The sequence below is a fragment of the Cucurbita pepo genome, chromosome LG01, assembly GCF_002806865.2.
Source record: "Cucurbita pepo subsp. pepo cultivar mu-cu-16 chromosome LG01, ASM280686v2, whole genome shotgun sequence".
Classification (NCBI taxonomy): domain Eukaryota; kingdom Viridiplantae; phylum Streptophyta; class Magnoliopsida; order Cucurbitales; family Cucurbitaceae; genus Cucurbita; species Cucurbita pepo.
In genome coordinates, this window is record NC_036638.1 from 11,573,349 (window position 1) to 11,590,170 (window position 16,822).

Genomic DNA, 16,822 nt, shown 5'->3' on the forward strand with positions numbered 1-16,822 from the left:
GAAATACTCAGGCCGTGTGCCACATCATTTTTCAGGTAAAGGCAAGGCGCACTTGTACGGAGGACGGCGGCATCGCGAGCAGAGACTGTGGCACGTGCATAGGGTAGACTCATATTTAAATTTCTAGTCTCAAGTTAGAATAGGTTGTTTTGCATTTCATTGTTTTAAATTATTTTGTACTTGTTTTTGTTTTCTCTAAATTTCATATTTAAACACGTAAGACCATGGCTGTGTTTTCCAGAGAAGGAGTTGTTTTAAACGTTTTTTGAAGTTTACGTTATCAATTATGTTCATGTAAGAGTTATATTTCCGCATTATAGATGAGCATGAGACGTTAGTAGCGACTCTGAGTATGTGGAAATTTAGGGTCGTTACAAGAAAGAAGGCCATAGTAAGTACTCACCAATGCATCATTCAGATCTCCAGCCGCAAGATACACTGGCTGAGCCACGTGGCAATAGCCCATCAAATGAGGAACGGTTGGTACAATGTCTCTGTGATTTACAACTCTCCAGCTGTCTTTCACTTTCTGCAGTATTAGTGTTGAAGTTGCAAATGAAACTAAGGTCAAATTAGGATGACTTGGAATGACTTTTCGAATGCAAAAAATCAAATTTCTATTGAATGTTCATACATAATATATACCAAATTTGACATGTCTAACACTTGGAGAGGCCACCATTTGGATTTTCTATGTACTTAAAGTTTGGAAAGCAAAACTTCAAATGTGTAGGCAAAGAGGTTTCATCTTTATCATCGTTGGCACACCTCAAGGCTCACCTCGCCTCAAACGATTTAAAAAAGATACTAATATAAGTAATTATTTTCATTTTTTTGTAGTTTATCAATATTTTATTTGTCTAGAATAATCTCTACAAATTTTTATTAGATTTAAAGAAATATAGATTTAAGGACACAATGCGGATTCATGAATAATTGCATATCAAATCAAAATAATATAAAAATAAGAAATAATAATAATGAAAAAAAAAAAAAAAATAGTTCTACACCCCAAAAATTGATTCATTACACGTTTAAATGAACTTAATATTGATATTTATTTTGGATTGGATATATTAAAATAAGTATATTATTAAAATATCAAGAAACATAAACGTCATGGTCAAACTTCCTAAACCTAGACCCACATTCAACCCAAGTCATCCCATTGAAAAATATGCGGCGTATAAAAATTTGCTTCAATTTTACTAAGCCTTTGTAATTCAATTGGACAATATTCAAATCTCACTTGCTATAAAAGATGAACTTAAAGGTCCCAAGTAGAAAAACGTAGATGAAGAAGTTAACAGCTCTTGATAGTAATCAGAACTCTATTAGCTGCAAGTGGATCTTCACCCTTGAATAAAGTCAAATAACAATATTGAAAGGCAAGCCTTGTGGCCAAGGGTTTCATCCTTGCCCCTGTTGTGAAATTGAACAATGTCCATGTCATTTTATCTTTAGTTCTAAATCAAGATTGGTCTGGTCATCAACTTAATGTCAAGAATACATTCTTGAATGGTGATCACAAGAAGTTTGTATGTAGATCCTCTAGGAATGAAAAATAAGATTAATAAGTCTTGGTATGTAAGTTGAAAAAATCGTTCTATGGAATAAAACAATATCCTCGTAGTTGGATGGATAGCCGATCAACCTTGTTCATGAAATCCTCAAATGGTTAAACTCCATTCCTCATTGTGTATGTAAATGTCATTATCAATACAGAGGATGATCTAAGGGAGATCAATAATCTGAAAAAGATGCTAGAAATAGAATTTGAAACCAAGTACTTGGAAAGTTTAAGATGCTTTTTATGAATGGTAGTGACAAAATCTGAGATTGATATTGTCCTTTCTCCGCATGAACATACTCTATGAATATATCCAAGACTTACTAAAGGAGACGAGAAATCTTGGGTGTAAACCTGCTGAAATACCTATGAATAAAAATTTAGTCCAACATCAAATTAAAGAGGTAATTCCACTTGACAAGGGCATGTATCAAAGACTTGTGGACAAGCTCATTTATCTTTGACATACTAGACCAGACATTGCATGTTCAATTAGTATGGTTAGTCAATCTATGAAAGGTCCAAACAAATGTCACTTAGGCCCATAAATAGACTTTGAAGATACTTGAAAGACACTACAAGTCATGGTATTGTTTAGAAAGTCGGTCATCAAACTGAGTAGTTGAACTTTATATTGATGCTAGTTTTGCTAGAGAATTAATTGATTACAGATCTACATCTCGATATCGCTATCATGTTTGGAGTAACTTAGTCACTCGAAGAACCAAAAGGCAAACAATTGTAGCAAGAAGTAGTGCAAAGCAGAAAATCGAGCTCTAGCTTTGAGGAATTGTAAAGGGAGGTGGATTCAAAAGCTTTCAAAAGAACTAAACTTTTTAGTTCATTCATATTTTGTGCTAGTCAATCAGCAATAAACATAGCAAAAATTTTGTCCATCATAGATTTCCATATTTAATAAGGTAAACAATAGTAAAGTGGAGCTAAATTATATTTCATCTTGCCATCAAATTGTTGACATTCTCACCAAACCATTACCCCAGAAACTTTGATAAATCTAGCTTCAAGCTTTATACAACTGAGCTTTGAGGGGGAGTTCAGATTTGTGTAGTATAATAATGTTTTGCTTATTAGTCTTTTATATTTGAATATTTTTCAGTATCCTTTTCTTTTTTTAATTAGTGTTCTTAGTTGAAACTTCTCTCGTTACTTACTGACAAATGGGTTGTTCTTTGTGAAATAAGAACAATAATTTCTCCAAAAAACGTGACACAAATTTCCAGAAGAAGAGGGAGAAAGAAGCCAGCAAGATGAACAAATTAAGACGATGAGAATGTTCTATATTTACGGACATAAAACAATAAAGATAAGAAGACAAGAAGGGGCAAGTACCTTGTTATAAATTTCTGCAAATTGCCGGTTGCCAACTCTAGGAGATCCAAAATTATACATGGTCACATTTATTGCCCCATGCCTAAATTAGAGAAAGGAAAAAAAGGGTAAGCAAGCCTTTTGATTGCAGTATATTATTACAATGATAACCTTCCAATTCTTGCCAATCAAATTAGTAAAGTAGGATAATTTATGCGGTAGCATTAGTATCTCTCTTTGAATTTTTTCTTGGATGAAAAACTGAACTTTTATTCACTCCAAGCACAAACATGGATATATGCTAGGGAGGTGTTAAAATAAATTACGGACATATAAAAAAAGGAGAAACCCAAAAAAATGGATCCAACCACAATAAGGGAATTCAGTCAAGTAAAGTGAGACCTAAAGAATAATTAAATACGATGCCCAGAGAATCTAACAAGGGAGTAAAAATCACTAGAAGTACTCTGCCACCCCGAAAGATTCTATTATTTCTTTTGCCTCACAGACCCCACATAATAGCACAAATCCTAGTCTGCCACACAAATATCTTTTTCTGATAGAAAGGTGTATGAAGGAGAAGCTCTTCAATCAACTCCCTATATCCCTGAGAGCTAGTAAAGATATAGCCAAAGACCTGTTTGTGCTTGTATGAACTTATTGAAAAGACATGTTTGTTCTCAATCTGAAATTATAGAAAAATACTTATTCGTGCTAGGATCAATCCTAATCATATTTATCAATCATGTTATGTTAGTTGTATTGAAGATATTGTAAAATAAATTAAGCTGAAAATGTTTAATCTTTTAATTGATTAATTGAGATAATTTTAATAGTTCTTTGGCTTTAAAACTAATTGCTTAATTGAGATTATTATAAATAACAATTTCTTATCCATGGTTGGTTTACTGTAAAATTTAATGCATAAGAAAATGTTTTTCACATCATTAAATTTTATTTTGACGAAGAGTTGGTTGATTTAAAAACCACTTAACTGCACTATTTATAACTTTCTATCCACATTTCATTAATTGCAAATTATTTTCTTCAATTTCAAGATGCTTCAGCTAGTTTATTAATTGTATCATATCAAAATGTTTATGATATTATTCTCGATCTAGCAAGTCTAGTTTAAGAATGATCCTGCAAGCAAGTTTATCAAGGACTTGAGAATATTAAACTATTTCCAATCTTCCAAATGTCTCCTACGGTCCAGCATCACCTCTTCATGTAGAAAATAAACTCACCTTGCAAGTTGACTGGACGTAAGTTCAAGAGCAAGAAGTGTAGCTAGTGCACCGCCCAAACTGTGACCTGTAACATAAACATGCCATTTGACTGGTGGCTCAGCACAATCATCACTGCAAGAAAAGAGATATAAGTCAAACAGAGTGCATAAGAAAGAGTTCAGAATGGGCAACCCATCTTGATTTGAAAATATTGCATAGAAACACTAGTGTGTGTTTTACACAAGAACCTCAAAGAACGTCAAACAATAGAAATGACATGGCTAATATAGCCTTTTGGTGTCTATTGGGTTTGCCAGTATGGTTATATTATTGTACACCATAAATGGTCTTTGTTACTCTTCCATTGATTGTCTCTTTCGTCTTCTGTTGTTCCTATCTTTCTCTACAGCCAAGGCTTATGTATCTAAATGAGTTGTTTATCAGGCATAAGGTTCTCTTTGCTATCTTTGCTTGAATAAGGGAAACTGTTTCTTTCAAGAATGGTGTTCCCTCTTTTTATGATGATTTGAGCATAGACTTGGTCAAACTCTTTGTTGAGACCTACCAAAAAATCATAGACACATCTATGTCAATAAATTTCTTCAGAATTACATCTGCAGTGGTTGTTGAGACCTGCCAAACAATCATAGACACGATCTACTTAAATAAATTTCTTCAGAATTACATCTGCAGTGCAATTCATCTCGAATACCGGATAATAGTCAAGTTCCTACCAAAATGTTTGCAAGGCATTGACATATTCACATAGTTCCATTCATGATCTTGATTTCATAGATCTGAGCAGCATCTCTAGCCTTGGAGTAAATATGATGAATAAAAACTCATATGGCTTAGGTGTTCTATAAAAGCATACATGTACCACTGATGGATGACTACATAGAATCCCAGAGCCATGACATTATCATAGAGTCTTCCGTGTCCCATGCAATAAATCTAGGAGCTGTTTTTGTTGGTCCTAGTCCATTGAGATATCGAAGTTTTCCCTTTCCCTTAAGGTTGTCACACGATTTGAGACCATTTGAGGAAGTTTTTTTCTTTTTTTTCTTTTTTGTTGAGTCGATATGACACAATCAGATGGGTTGAAGGTCACCCTTCTTATGGGTTGTAGGAACTTTCTTTGAGATTTTTTATTCTTCTAACATGATGAACTAGTGGGTGTTAGTTTGAAGGAAAATTTAGTCTAAAAACAAAATTTATCCAAGTCATGACGAAAAAATCCTTACTTGAACATGGTGGACTTGAGGAATAGAGAGATTGCACAAATGAATAAAGTGCTAATAGTGGGCTTGCCGGATATAGGAAATAGTGGGCTTGAAAGTGGAATATTGGAGATAGGAAATAATGAGTTAGAATCGATAGGAATAATCTTGAATGTGGGTTAGAATCAGAATATGGTTTCTAGGCTTGAACGTGAGAATAGTGGTTTACAAGGATTTGAAAGTGGATTTACTGGATACTGTATTTGAAAGTGGAATTGGAAGTGGTTTAAAAGCGATGGTTTACTACGAATAATAATCGCGAACAGTAATAATTTGAAAGTGGGATTAGAAGCAGTGGATTAGAGGCGGTGGTTTGAAAGTGGGTTAGATGTGGCTTGCAGAACGGTAATAAATTGAAAGTAGATTATCTAGGATTTTGCTAGATATTGGATTCTGAGTGCAATATGGCTTGCGGTGGGATCTTGGCTTGCTAAATATGGCTTGCAGAGAGGCGGTAGGATATGAGGCTTGCTGGATTGTTCAGAAAGTTGTGGTTTGCTAGGATACTTGGCTGGGTTTCCATTAACCGTTGAAAATGGATCGGGGGGAACGTACCAAAGGCAGATTGAATGAAATTTGGTCACGGTGGCAGCAACTATAAAGGCTTCGAATAAAACTTGATCATAGTGAATGATCAATAGTTATGAAAGCTTCACTAATTGGGTTAGGATTGTTGAGTTATGGAGTCTGCTCCCTGTATTTATAGCTTGGTCAATGGCTATATCCGGTAAAACTATATTTGGTAAAGCCATATATAGTAAAGCTATATCCGGTAAAGCTATATATGGTACATAGCTATATATAGTAGATGGTTAAATCTGGTAAAGCTATATTTAGTAGACTGAACCATATATCCCGTCCAGTAAAGCTTTGAGATGTACTTTCTATTCTCTGTACTCTCTTGTTGTACATACCTGGAGTCATCAATAAAAAATCCTTTTAGCCAGAGTTCTCCTTGCAATTCTCTCTATCCTTTTCTTTGTGATCATCTAGATCGAGCGTGTGCGATCCCAACAACTGGTATCAGAGCAAGGCAAAATTCACCACGATCTGTGAAGATGGAAAGTTCAAAGATTGGAATTGAGAAGTTCGATGGATCCGATTTCGGTTTCTGGAAGATGCAGATTGAAGATTATCTGTACCAGAAAGATCTTCACGAACCTCTGTTGGGGGTGAAGCCGGATACCATGACCACGGAACAGTGGAAGCTCAAGGATCGACAAGCCTTAGGGATGATCCGGTTGACGCTATCCAGAAACGTGGCGTTTAACATCATCAAGGAGAAGACAACGTCAGATCTGATGAAGGCGCTGTCAAATATGTATGAAAAACCGTCGGCTATGAACAAGGTGTATTTGATGCGTAGATTGTTCAATCTACAGATGTCTGAAGGTGGACGTGTTGCGGATCATATAAATGAATTCAATATGATCATAAGTCAACTGGGTTCGGTGGAAATTAATTTCGAAGATGAAATTAAAGCGTTGATTTTGATGTCATCCTTACCCGAGTCATGGGATACTGTTGTTGCCGCAATCAGCAGTTCCCGAGGATCTGATAAACTGAAGTTTGATGAAATTCGAGATGTAGTTCTCAGCGAAAGTATTCGCAAACGGGAAACTGGAGATTCATCAGGCAATGCTCTCAGTGTTGATCGAAGGGGAAGAAGCAAATCAAAGAGCTCAAACAAACATGGGCGTTCAAAATCAAAGAACCGGGGAAAATCTCCAAACAAACCCAACGTAACGTGTTGGAGCTGTGGGGGAAAAGGACACTTTCGGACAGATTGTACAAAGCTAAAGAAGAAGCAGAATCATAAATCTGAAGATGATGATGATTCTATATACACAACAGAAGATGCTGAGGACGTTTTAATCCTTAGTGTGGATAGCCCAGCTGAATCCTGGATTTTGGATTCAGGTGCATCGTTCCATTCGTCTCCAAGTAAGGAATTGTTTCGAAATTTCAAATCAGGAAATTTCGGGAAGGTGTATCTTGCCGACAATAAAACCTTGGAGATTGAAGGAAAGGGAGATGTCTCCATACAAACTCCAGCAGGAAATCAATGGACATTACAAGATGTCAGATACATTCCTGGTCTCAAGAAGAACCTGATCTCTATTGGTCAGTTGGATAGCACAGGCTATGCAGCAGAGTTTGGAAAGAGTTCCTGGAAGATTGTGAAGGGCGCCATGGTTGTTGCGCGTGGCACAAAATCTGGAACCTTATACACTACTGCAGAGTGTATAAACATGACTGCTGCTGCTGAGAGTGCTTCCAATTCAAGTCTATGGCACAATAGACTTGGACATATGAGCGTCAAAGGAATGAAGATGCTCACTGCGAAAGGAGCTTTAGAAGGCTTAAAATCTGTTGATATGGGTCTTTGTGAGAGCTGCGTTATGGGCAAACAGAAACGAGTTAGTTTCACAAAGGCTGCCAGAGAACCGAAGAAAGTGCGGTTGGAAATGGTCCATACAGACGTCTGGGGACCATCTCCAGTTTCATCACTTGGTGGATCAAGGTACTACGTCACCTTCATCGATGACTTCAGCAGGAAGGTATGGGTTTACTTTCTGAAACATAAGTCAGATGTGTTTACCACCTTCAAGAAGTGGAAAGCTGAAGTTGAAAATCAGACCGGCTTGAAGATCAAATGCCTGAGGTCTGACAATGGAGGAGAGTACAACAAATCAGAGTTTATAACATTTTGTGCAGCTGAGGGAATTAGATTAATAAGAACAATTCCCGGTAAGGCAAGACAAAATGGTATTGCAGAAAGGATGAACAGAACCTTGAATGAGCGAGCAAGAAGCATGAGGATTCATTCTGGATTGCCAAAGGCATTCTGGGCTGATGCTGTGAACACAGCAGCATATTTGATTAATAGAGGGCCGTCAGTACCCTTGAAGTTCAAATTGCCCGAAGAAGTATGGACAGGAAAAGAACTCAAGTACTCTCACTTGAGAACCTTTGGCTGTACTGCGTATGTTCATGTTGATCCAGAGAAGAGAGATAAGCTTGATGCTAAGGCTGTGAAATGCTACTTCATAGGCTATGGCTCTGACATGTTCGGGTATAGGTTTTGGGATGAGAAAAATATGAAGATCCTAAGACACTGTGATGTGACCTTTGATGAAAATGTCATGTACAAGGACAGAGAGAAGATAAACTCTGAGACTACGAAGCAAGTGGGAGTTGAATTTGAGTGGCAAGAAAATTCACACAGTGATGGTACAACAGAAGCTCAAGAAACTGCTGATCCTATTGCTGAAGAACCAGACGTGGAGCAAGTTGCACCTGAGCAGGTGTTGAGAAGATCATCCAGAACTACCAGAGCACCAGATAGATATTCAACCTCATTACACTATCTGTTGCTGACTGACGAAGGAGAACCAGAGTCCTTTGATGAGGCCCTACAAGTGGAAGATTCAACTAAGTGGGAGCAAGCCATGGATGATGAGATGAGCTCACTTGAAAGGAATAATACGTGGGTGCTGACTGAGTTGCCTACAGGAAAGAGAGCTCTGTTGAACAAATGGGTGTTCAAAATCAAGGTTGAACCAGATGGCAGAAGGAGGTTTAAGGCTCGGTTAGTAGTTAAAGGATATTCACAAAGAAAAGGCATTGATTATGCTGAGATCTTTTCTCCAGTTGTGAAATTAACTACTATCCGAATTCTACTGAGTATTGTTGCATCGGAGAATTTGCACCTTGAGCAAATGGATGTAAAAACGGCATTTTTACATGGAGATCTAGACGAGGAGATCTATATGCAACAACCCGAAGGATTTGCAGCTCCAAGCAAGGAGCACATGGTGTGTAAGCTCAATAAGAGCTTGTATGGACTGAAACAAGCACCGAGACAATGGTACAAGAAGTTTGACTCCTTCATGAGCAAGAGTGGTTTCCACAGAAGTGAAAAGGATCAGTGTTGCTACCTCAAGAAATACACTGATTCTTATGTGTTTCTACTCCTGTATGTGGATGATATACTAATTGCTGGATCAAGTATGAGGGAGATAAACCACCTGAAGGCAAGCTTGTCTTCAGTATTTGAGATGAAAGATTTAGGTGCAGCGAAGCAGATCCTTGGGATGAGGATTTCTCGAGATAGATCTGCTGGCACATTAAATCTATCCCAAGAGCAGTACATTGAGAAGGTGTTGTCCAAATTCAAGATGAATAACGCTAAACCCAGGACTACCCCCTTGGCAAATCATATTAAATTGTCAAAGGGGCAATCTCCCAAGACAGTTGAGGAACGTGAGCACATGGCATCAGTTCCGTACGCTTCTGCAGTTGGGAGTTTGATGTATGCTATGGTCTGCACTAGACCTGACATAACACATGCAGTGGGAGTTGTTAGCAAGTACATGGCAAATCCAGGGAAGGAACATTGGGAAGCTGTGAAGTGGCTTCTAAGATATCTGAGAGGTACATCCAATACTACACTTTGTTATGGCAATGGCAAAGTAGTTCTGCAAGGTTTTGTGGATGCTGATCTGAGTGGAGATGTAGACTCCAGCAAGAGCACATCTGGGTATATCTACACTATAGATGGAACAGCAGTGAGTTGGATGTCCAAGCTTCAGAAATGCGTTGCTCTTTCATCTACTGAAGCTGAGTACGTGGCCATAGCTGAAGCTGGAAAGGAGATGATATGGATGACAGACTATCTAGAAGAATTAGGCCGGAAGCAGTGCAAGAAGATCCTTTATACAGATAGTCAGAGTGCCATACAGTTGGTGAAAAACCCAGTCTATCATTCAAGAACAAAACACATTAGAAGACGGTACCATTTCACTCGCAGGTTAGTGGAAGAAGGCGATATGTGTTTGGAGAAGATAGAGGGTGCAAAGAATCCAGCAGACATGTTGACAAAATGTGTTGATGTTGGAAAATTAAAGCTATGCAAAGCCCTAATTGGTATGGTGTAGGATCAGTCTCCAAGTGGGAGAATTGTTGAGTTATGGAGTCTGCTCCCTGTATTTATAGCTTGGTCAATGGCTATATCCGGTAAAGCTATATTTGGTAAAGCCATATATGGTAAAGCTATATCCGGTAAAGCTATATATGGTACATAGCTATATATAGTAGATGGTTAAATCTGGTAAAGCTATATTTAGTAGACTGAACTATCCCGTCCAGTAAAGCTTTGAAATGTACTTTCTATTCTCTGTATTCTCTTGTTGTACATGCCTGAAGTCATCAATAAAAAATCCTTTTCGCCAGAATTCTCCTTGCAATTCTCTCTATCCTTTTCTTTGTGATCATCTAGATCGAGCGTGTGCGTTGTTGTGCGATCCTAACAAGGATTTGGTTACAATCAGATTTCCAGCAACTATTTACTTCTTATATTGATCTTAAGATACATATGTCTTTTATAATACAGAAAGGCTGACTAAATCCCAGGAGTAATGAAAGTTCTAAATAAATTCCTAGATACTAGATAACATTACAGATAAGTTAGAGAGGTTAACCGTTTCTCTAAACTTAAGGCTAAGAATCACACAAATATTCCTTACATCAAGGTCATTCCTTTAACCATGACTTACTTTTTACTAAAAATAATAAGTTGATGCATGATGACTTGAAGAATTCCTTAAGAAGAGAATTTGAAATGAGCGAAATGGATTCATCTATTACTTTCTTAGGATTGAAGTCAATCAAAAAGGTGGTGAGATTGTTATCTCATAGCAAAAATATATTAGTGACTCGTTGAAAAAGTTCAGGTTGGAAAATGTTTCTCCTCGCAACACTCTTACTGATGCCAATTTGAAATTGAGTAGAGATGATACTGGAAGAAGTTGAAAAAGTTCAGACAAATGACTTGGAGGGACTATTTTGATTCAACTCAAATTAGTGCATCCACATGGTAGGAATCCTCTTTCTAACATTTCTAATGGTTTCTCTTTGCAAGACGTTTTTTTTTTTAAAAAAACTGGAATGCTATTATTAGTTTGTTGTAGTTCTTTTCTAAATTTTATTTTTCACTCCTTTTAGAGTTTGTATCCTTTAAGCATCCATCTCTTTTTTTATTTCTTGCCTCTATAGTAATTCTCTTTTTCTTGTCTTTCTATTCTTTNGTTAATAGCCATTTTAATGAGGGACATAATCCTCATTCGTACTGAATCATATGCACTTAAGAATCCACTGTGAACCTGGAATAATCAGATATTCATCAATAAACATTAAGCAAAGACAGGTTGTGCATGGAGTTCAGAACAATAAATATCCTGTAATAAAATAACAATATTTCTTACTTGAATTTCCTCGTTGAAATCTCCACTTATCCTTTCAGGATTTAACCTAAGACAGAAGAAAATAGGCGACATGTTAAAAGATTGTAGAACTGAAGCTGATATGAAACCACAACAAAACCGCATTTTATTCACATAAGTTCTAAAGGCTTCAGATGGCCATATGCTCACTCATTTACCGTTTTTTGGCCAATGCTTGCAGAAATATTTTATGCAAATTGTTTTCTAATTAGCCCCTTTCTCCCTATGATTCAAAAGAAAGAGTGGCTCTTTCTATTTAAAATTCAAAGGATGAAGGGTCAAATAGCCCCTTCTCCTGAGATCCGGTCAAATAACATACAAATAGATCTTGGCAAAGAAATGGGAAAGCTAGGCTAGTGATTTCAAGTACATTAAAAATGCAATAGTTCTATTTCCCCTTGATTTAACTTAACTAACTAGAATAAACAGCACTACCACAGTTACCATGGTATATGGCTTTTTATTCGAGAGGGTTATCCCATGAACAACGTTCTTTTTTCTTTTTTCTTCTCCATCGTTCCATAACAAACAATGAAATTGATAAATGTGCAAAGTAACAAATAAGGGATTGTACTTCGAGGGAAAGAAAAATAAATACCCTGCGGGAGCTAACATCAGGTCTGTCCTTAGGTCCTTCCATCTTGACTGGAGAAGTTAAAAGGTATGAACTTATTACATGGAAAGTTATACTCCAGTTAACAGAATATCAACATAATAACCTACTTGTTCTGTGCCCCTGAAGGCAACAACTAGTCTTCTCCGTCGAAAATCACGCCAAATTGCAACCTGTAGACTCCTAGAGTTAGGACTGAAACAATAAAATTGGGCAAAATTTGCTAATGCTATGGCATTCAATCACTAAAATTAGGCACAACTTTACAATATTAGAGCCATTCTGAAAACCGAAAACTTTACCTGTGTGTCTGTAGACTCATTATCTAAGAAACATAACTTCTCAAATTCTGACTTTATAAAACTAGGATGGCCAAGTGATGTAGCAAGCATTGCCCAAGCTTCCATGGCGCTTTCTGCAGATGCAAAAAGCGCTCGCATTTCCTCAGAATTTCTATTATCCAACAATGATCCATCCCCTGAACTACCAAGCTTCTCTCCAACTTTTTTGGAGCCCTCATCTTCAGTATCTTTTTTACCTATCTGAGATTCCTTGTTCAATTGAGAAATTGTTGCTGTCAGAACCATCAATCCCCCTAAAACAGACTCAGTTTGACTTAATAGATCTTTTGTAATTTTCTTCACATCCGTTAGTGTTGAGTCCATTTTAATGTTCTTCTGTTCCTGATCAACATCCAAACTTTTGGAAGTTGCAAGCCCTGATTCGATATAACCTGCTTCAGCACTCTTTCGTGCCTCCAAACCAATTTTATTTAATAACTCAAATCCATCCCATTTTAATTTCTCAGGGGCGGGAAGACCAAGTTTCTTGACAATATTTTGATTTGTTACATCAGCCAAGTTTGTCCAAAAATGTTTATCGAATTGCTTTGCTAAAATACTCTGTGTCACTTCTTTCAGCAACTGTCCAGTTTCCTTAGTATTATCATTTGTTGCATCGTCATCCGATTCATCCTCTTCGGGATCGCTTATATCAGTTATAGAGACTTCTGCATTAGTCTGCATGTATGAAGGTATATCCTCTTTGTCTTTTTGCTTGCTTAATAAATTATCACTTGATTGGTATTCGTCATTGAATGACTTTAACTTCCCAAAAGCATATTCTACAAACTGACCTACAGACACGGTGTCTGACCCAACAACCTTGTTTAAAGCAGATGCAAAACCATTACTGCGAAGAAATTCAGAAATGAAGGGGACTCTCCACCATCGTTTGTCATCTTCAATTTCATCAAAAGTCATAAACTTGATCTGAGAGACACCATTAACAAACAAACATCAATCACAGAGCCATAAACTTGTTTTAAGAAAGCAAAACTTAATTATCCAACAAGAACCAAAACCTTCAAAAGTTCATTATCCTACTAGATCTAAAACAAACAAAATAGAATGAAAAGAAATTTACCTTTTGAGTTACAAACATATAAACAGAAACGAATATGGTAAAGCTCCTAAACAAAACAGTTACTACAACAAGCAGTAAATTAAGAAAACATAAACGAGAATGCTACATTTAGTTGCCATAAACTGCTAGGGTAACTTACCTCCAATAGCAACTTTCCACCTCCACCCATCCCTTCTAACTCCACTGATACATCATGCAAATCTCCTAGCAAAACACACATTTGTTCACAGTTTACACGTTTATTTTCATTAAACCACAAACAATAATAGGCAGGCCATTCTCTTTTCTAGCTTCCTCCATAGCTATCGCTCAAGTAATTTCAACAATGAAGTCTAAGCTTAAGATATTCAACGGATTTCCATCAGTGTATAACTGAATATACGTACTTTCCATTACATTAGATAATGATCCTAGGGTGTGATTAGGGTGGGAAAGATGAGATTCTCTTCTTTCATCATTTTATTTCATTATTTGCTTGCACAAGAGACGATTTTCCGGTTAAAAAAAGCATTCATTGACCTATTATAGTGTCTTCTCAATTTCAGGTTATTCAATAATGTTGAGAGCATTATTTTCTTTTACCATTAAAGTTTGATGGGAATTAGTGCAAAAACAGCCGCTCTGGAACGAAGACAAAGTTTTCACAGAAAAGAAAACACCTTAGAAACTTCAATTTTATACATCACTCTTTATGAATATTAATTCAACCTTGAACAAAAAAAATATTTAATTAACGAGATGAATAAAAGTTTCATCATCATGCACAATGTTGAAAACCATACTAACTTGAAACTTGGGAATATTGAAGAAATTAGAACTTCTGTCTCATAAACAAATGTTGAAGGCTAAAAACTTCACGAGACATGGCCACCAAATCAATACTAATAATGTTTCACAATCCCCGAATTGTGCGAAATTAAGGCCGTCTCAAGCACTTCAAAATGCAATAAACCAAAGCAAATAAAGGTAAGCTTCAAAAGACAACTTCAATATCTACAGAAAGAGCAGAAAATGAAGAGTGCATGCATGAAGGAAACTCGAAGACCCCTAAATAAAAAGTCAAATCTCCAACTATGAAGTATTAATAAAACTCCTTGTTACACATAAAATAACTATGAATTATTAATCACTTAAATAAGAAACTTCAAACAAACATAAATCCAAGTGTCAATGAGAGGGAGAATTTTGGTAGGAATAGGATTCGAAGAGGTGGGAAGAATTAATAGAGGAGCTTCTCAAATGACAGCTTTCATTGATGAATGTATCTCTCATCATGAAAAAGAAAATAATATTAATGATAATGATCTGCAGATACAACCATTTTCCTTGGTTTTATCAAATGGAATTAATTCAATCGGCTTTATTGATACAACTGAGATTTCAAAATTATTAATGATGCCTCTGCCCGTATTCTTGATAATGATCTAAATTCAATCGTGCCTCCTAATGATCTAGGAGTAAGGAAAGTACGCCCTATAAAGTTTCTTGGTTCTATGACTCAAAACCCTTAGAGTATTCAAGAAGTTAAAAAATTGTTTTATTGAAATTTATTTCTTGTTTTTATTCCTGAAAAAAAGGGTTGGCTCTGTTGGAGGATGAAAGTCCCAGATCATAGGTTTATAATCAAATAATACTCTCTCCATTGGTGTGAGGCTTTTTGGGGAAGCCCAAAGCAAAGCTAGGAGAGCTTATGCTCAAAGTGGATAATATCATACCATTGTGGAGAGTCGTGTTCATCTAACATGGTATCAGAGCCATGCCCTAAACTTAGTCGTGCCAATAGATTAGTAAATCCTCAAATGTCGAACAAAGGACTCCAAAAGAAAAGGAGTCGAGCCTCCTCGAAGGCATAGTAAAAAATGACTAAGACTCCAAAAGAAAAAGGAGCCGAGCCTCGATTAAGGGAAGGCGTACTTTGTTCGAGGGGAGGTGTTAGATGAAAGTCCTACATCCGGCTAATTTAGGTAATGATCATGGGTTTATAATCAAAGAATACTATCTCCATTGGTTTGAGGCCTTTTGGGGAAGTCCAAAGCAAAGGCATGAGAGCTNGTACCATTGTGGAGAGTCCTTTTCATCTAAAAGGCTCTTAACTTACAACCATTTTTTAAAATTCTAATTTTAACTTGGATACAATTGAAGAATCATGTTCAAATCTTTTGGCTCTTTCACTTCAGCAAATCGTTATTCTTGATGCAACAATAATCGAGCCCTCACACCAGGCCTCTTTAAGTATTTCACTCTTTCTAATGTTTCTTGAGTGATTTGGAGATAACACTAAAAAAAAACCATCCATCAAAGATCCCTCCATGCGCAGGTCTCCTCCATGTCCTATTCAGATGATTCTAATGTGACATCAGTGGTCAACGTGAACAGTGTGGAATTAAACTTGCAGCTTAGGAGAATGTTTTTGATAATGCTATTCAAGATTCATTCGCAAACGTTCTTGGGTTAATTTTTCAAGATGAACATCAAGAGTCTCCTCCCCTGTTGATCCTTCCCACCTTCTTTAGTGGATTATTCGTCCTCTTCAAATTCTATTCCTATCAAACTTCGATCTCAAATTGAGACATGTGGTCTTCAACTTTGAAAATAGTTTCTTTTTCACAGGAGAATCAAAGAGAATCATGCATTTGTTTGAAGTTTCTTAATTAAGTGATTAGAAGTTTTTTCATGCATTAGAGAAAAAACTTTATTGATGACTCAGTAGGAGATTTAACTTTTTATTTAGGGGTTTTGAAGTTTTCTCCATGCACATCGAAGGATTTGAGTTGGGAGATATTTGTGTAATTCATAAGTTAGTATCTAGTCTCTAGTCTCTAGGATCCTTGTTTAGATTTATTCACCTAGTATGTAGGATTATTGTTTAGATTTATTCTGACTAGTAACTATAGATTTTTTTGTAGATTTATCGAGTTAGATTACCTAGTATCTAGGGAATTTAGATTAACTATCTATTTAGATTTAGTCGTCTTTCCCTGCAATTGGGACATGTAATTCTCTAAAAATAAAGAAGAAAAGACAGCAAGCTAACATTTTCTACTTTTTTGCATTTTGAACTGTTAGAGGTTGCCTTAATTCCTAGGACATAA

The 16,822-nt window shown here is 36.4% G+C and overlaps 1 protein-coding gene across 4 annotated transcripts in view; it reads right to left on the bottom strand.

Moving 5' to 3' along the window:
* The window catches only part of LOC111792861, a 33,816-nt gene that overhangs the window by 4,869 nt on the left and 12,125 nt on the right, over positions 1-16,822 (bottom strand). For 3 of the 4 annotated variants that reach the window (XM_023674469.1, XM_023674486.1, XM_023674494.1), the window contains 9 exons: positions 13,870-13,934; positions 12,608-13,576; positions 12,416-12,478; positions 12,291-12,337; positions 11,675-11,720; positions 11,498-11,572; positions 4,147-4,265; positions 2,921-3,002; positions 404-529 (listed from right to left, as the gene is read on the bottom strand). In XM_023674469.1, the coding sequence (XP_023530237.1) occupies positions 404-529; positions 2,921-3,002; positions 4,147-4,265; positions 11,498-11,572; positions 11,675-11,720; positions 12,291-12,337; positions 12,416-12,478; positions 12,608-13,576; positions 13,870-13,934 (1,592 nt within the window). Of the gene's footprint in view, positions 1-403; positions 530-2,920; positions 3,003-4,146; positions 4,266-11,492; positions 11,573-11,674; positions 11,721-12,290; positions 12,338-12,415; positions 12,479-12,607; positions 13,577-13,869; positions 13,935-16,822 lie in introns of all 4 variants that reach the window. The other variant, XM_023674478.1, reaches the window with a different exon arrangement.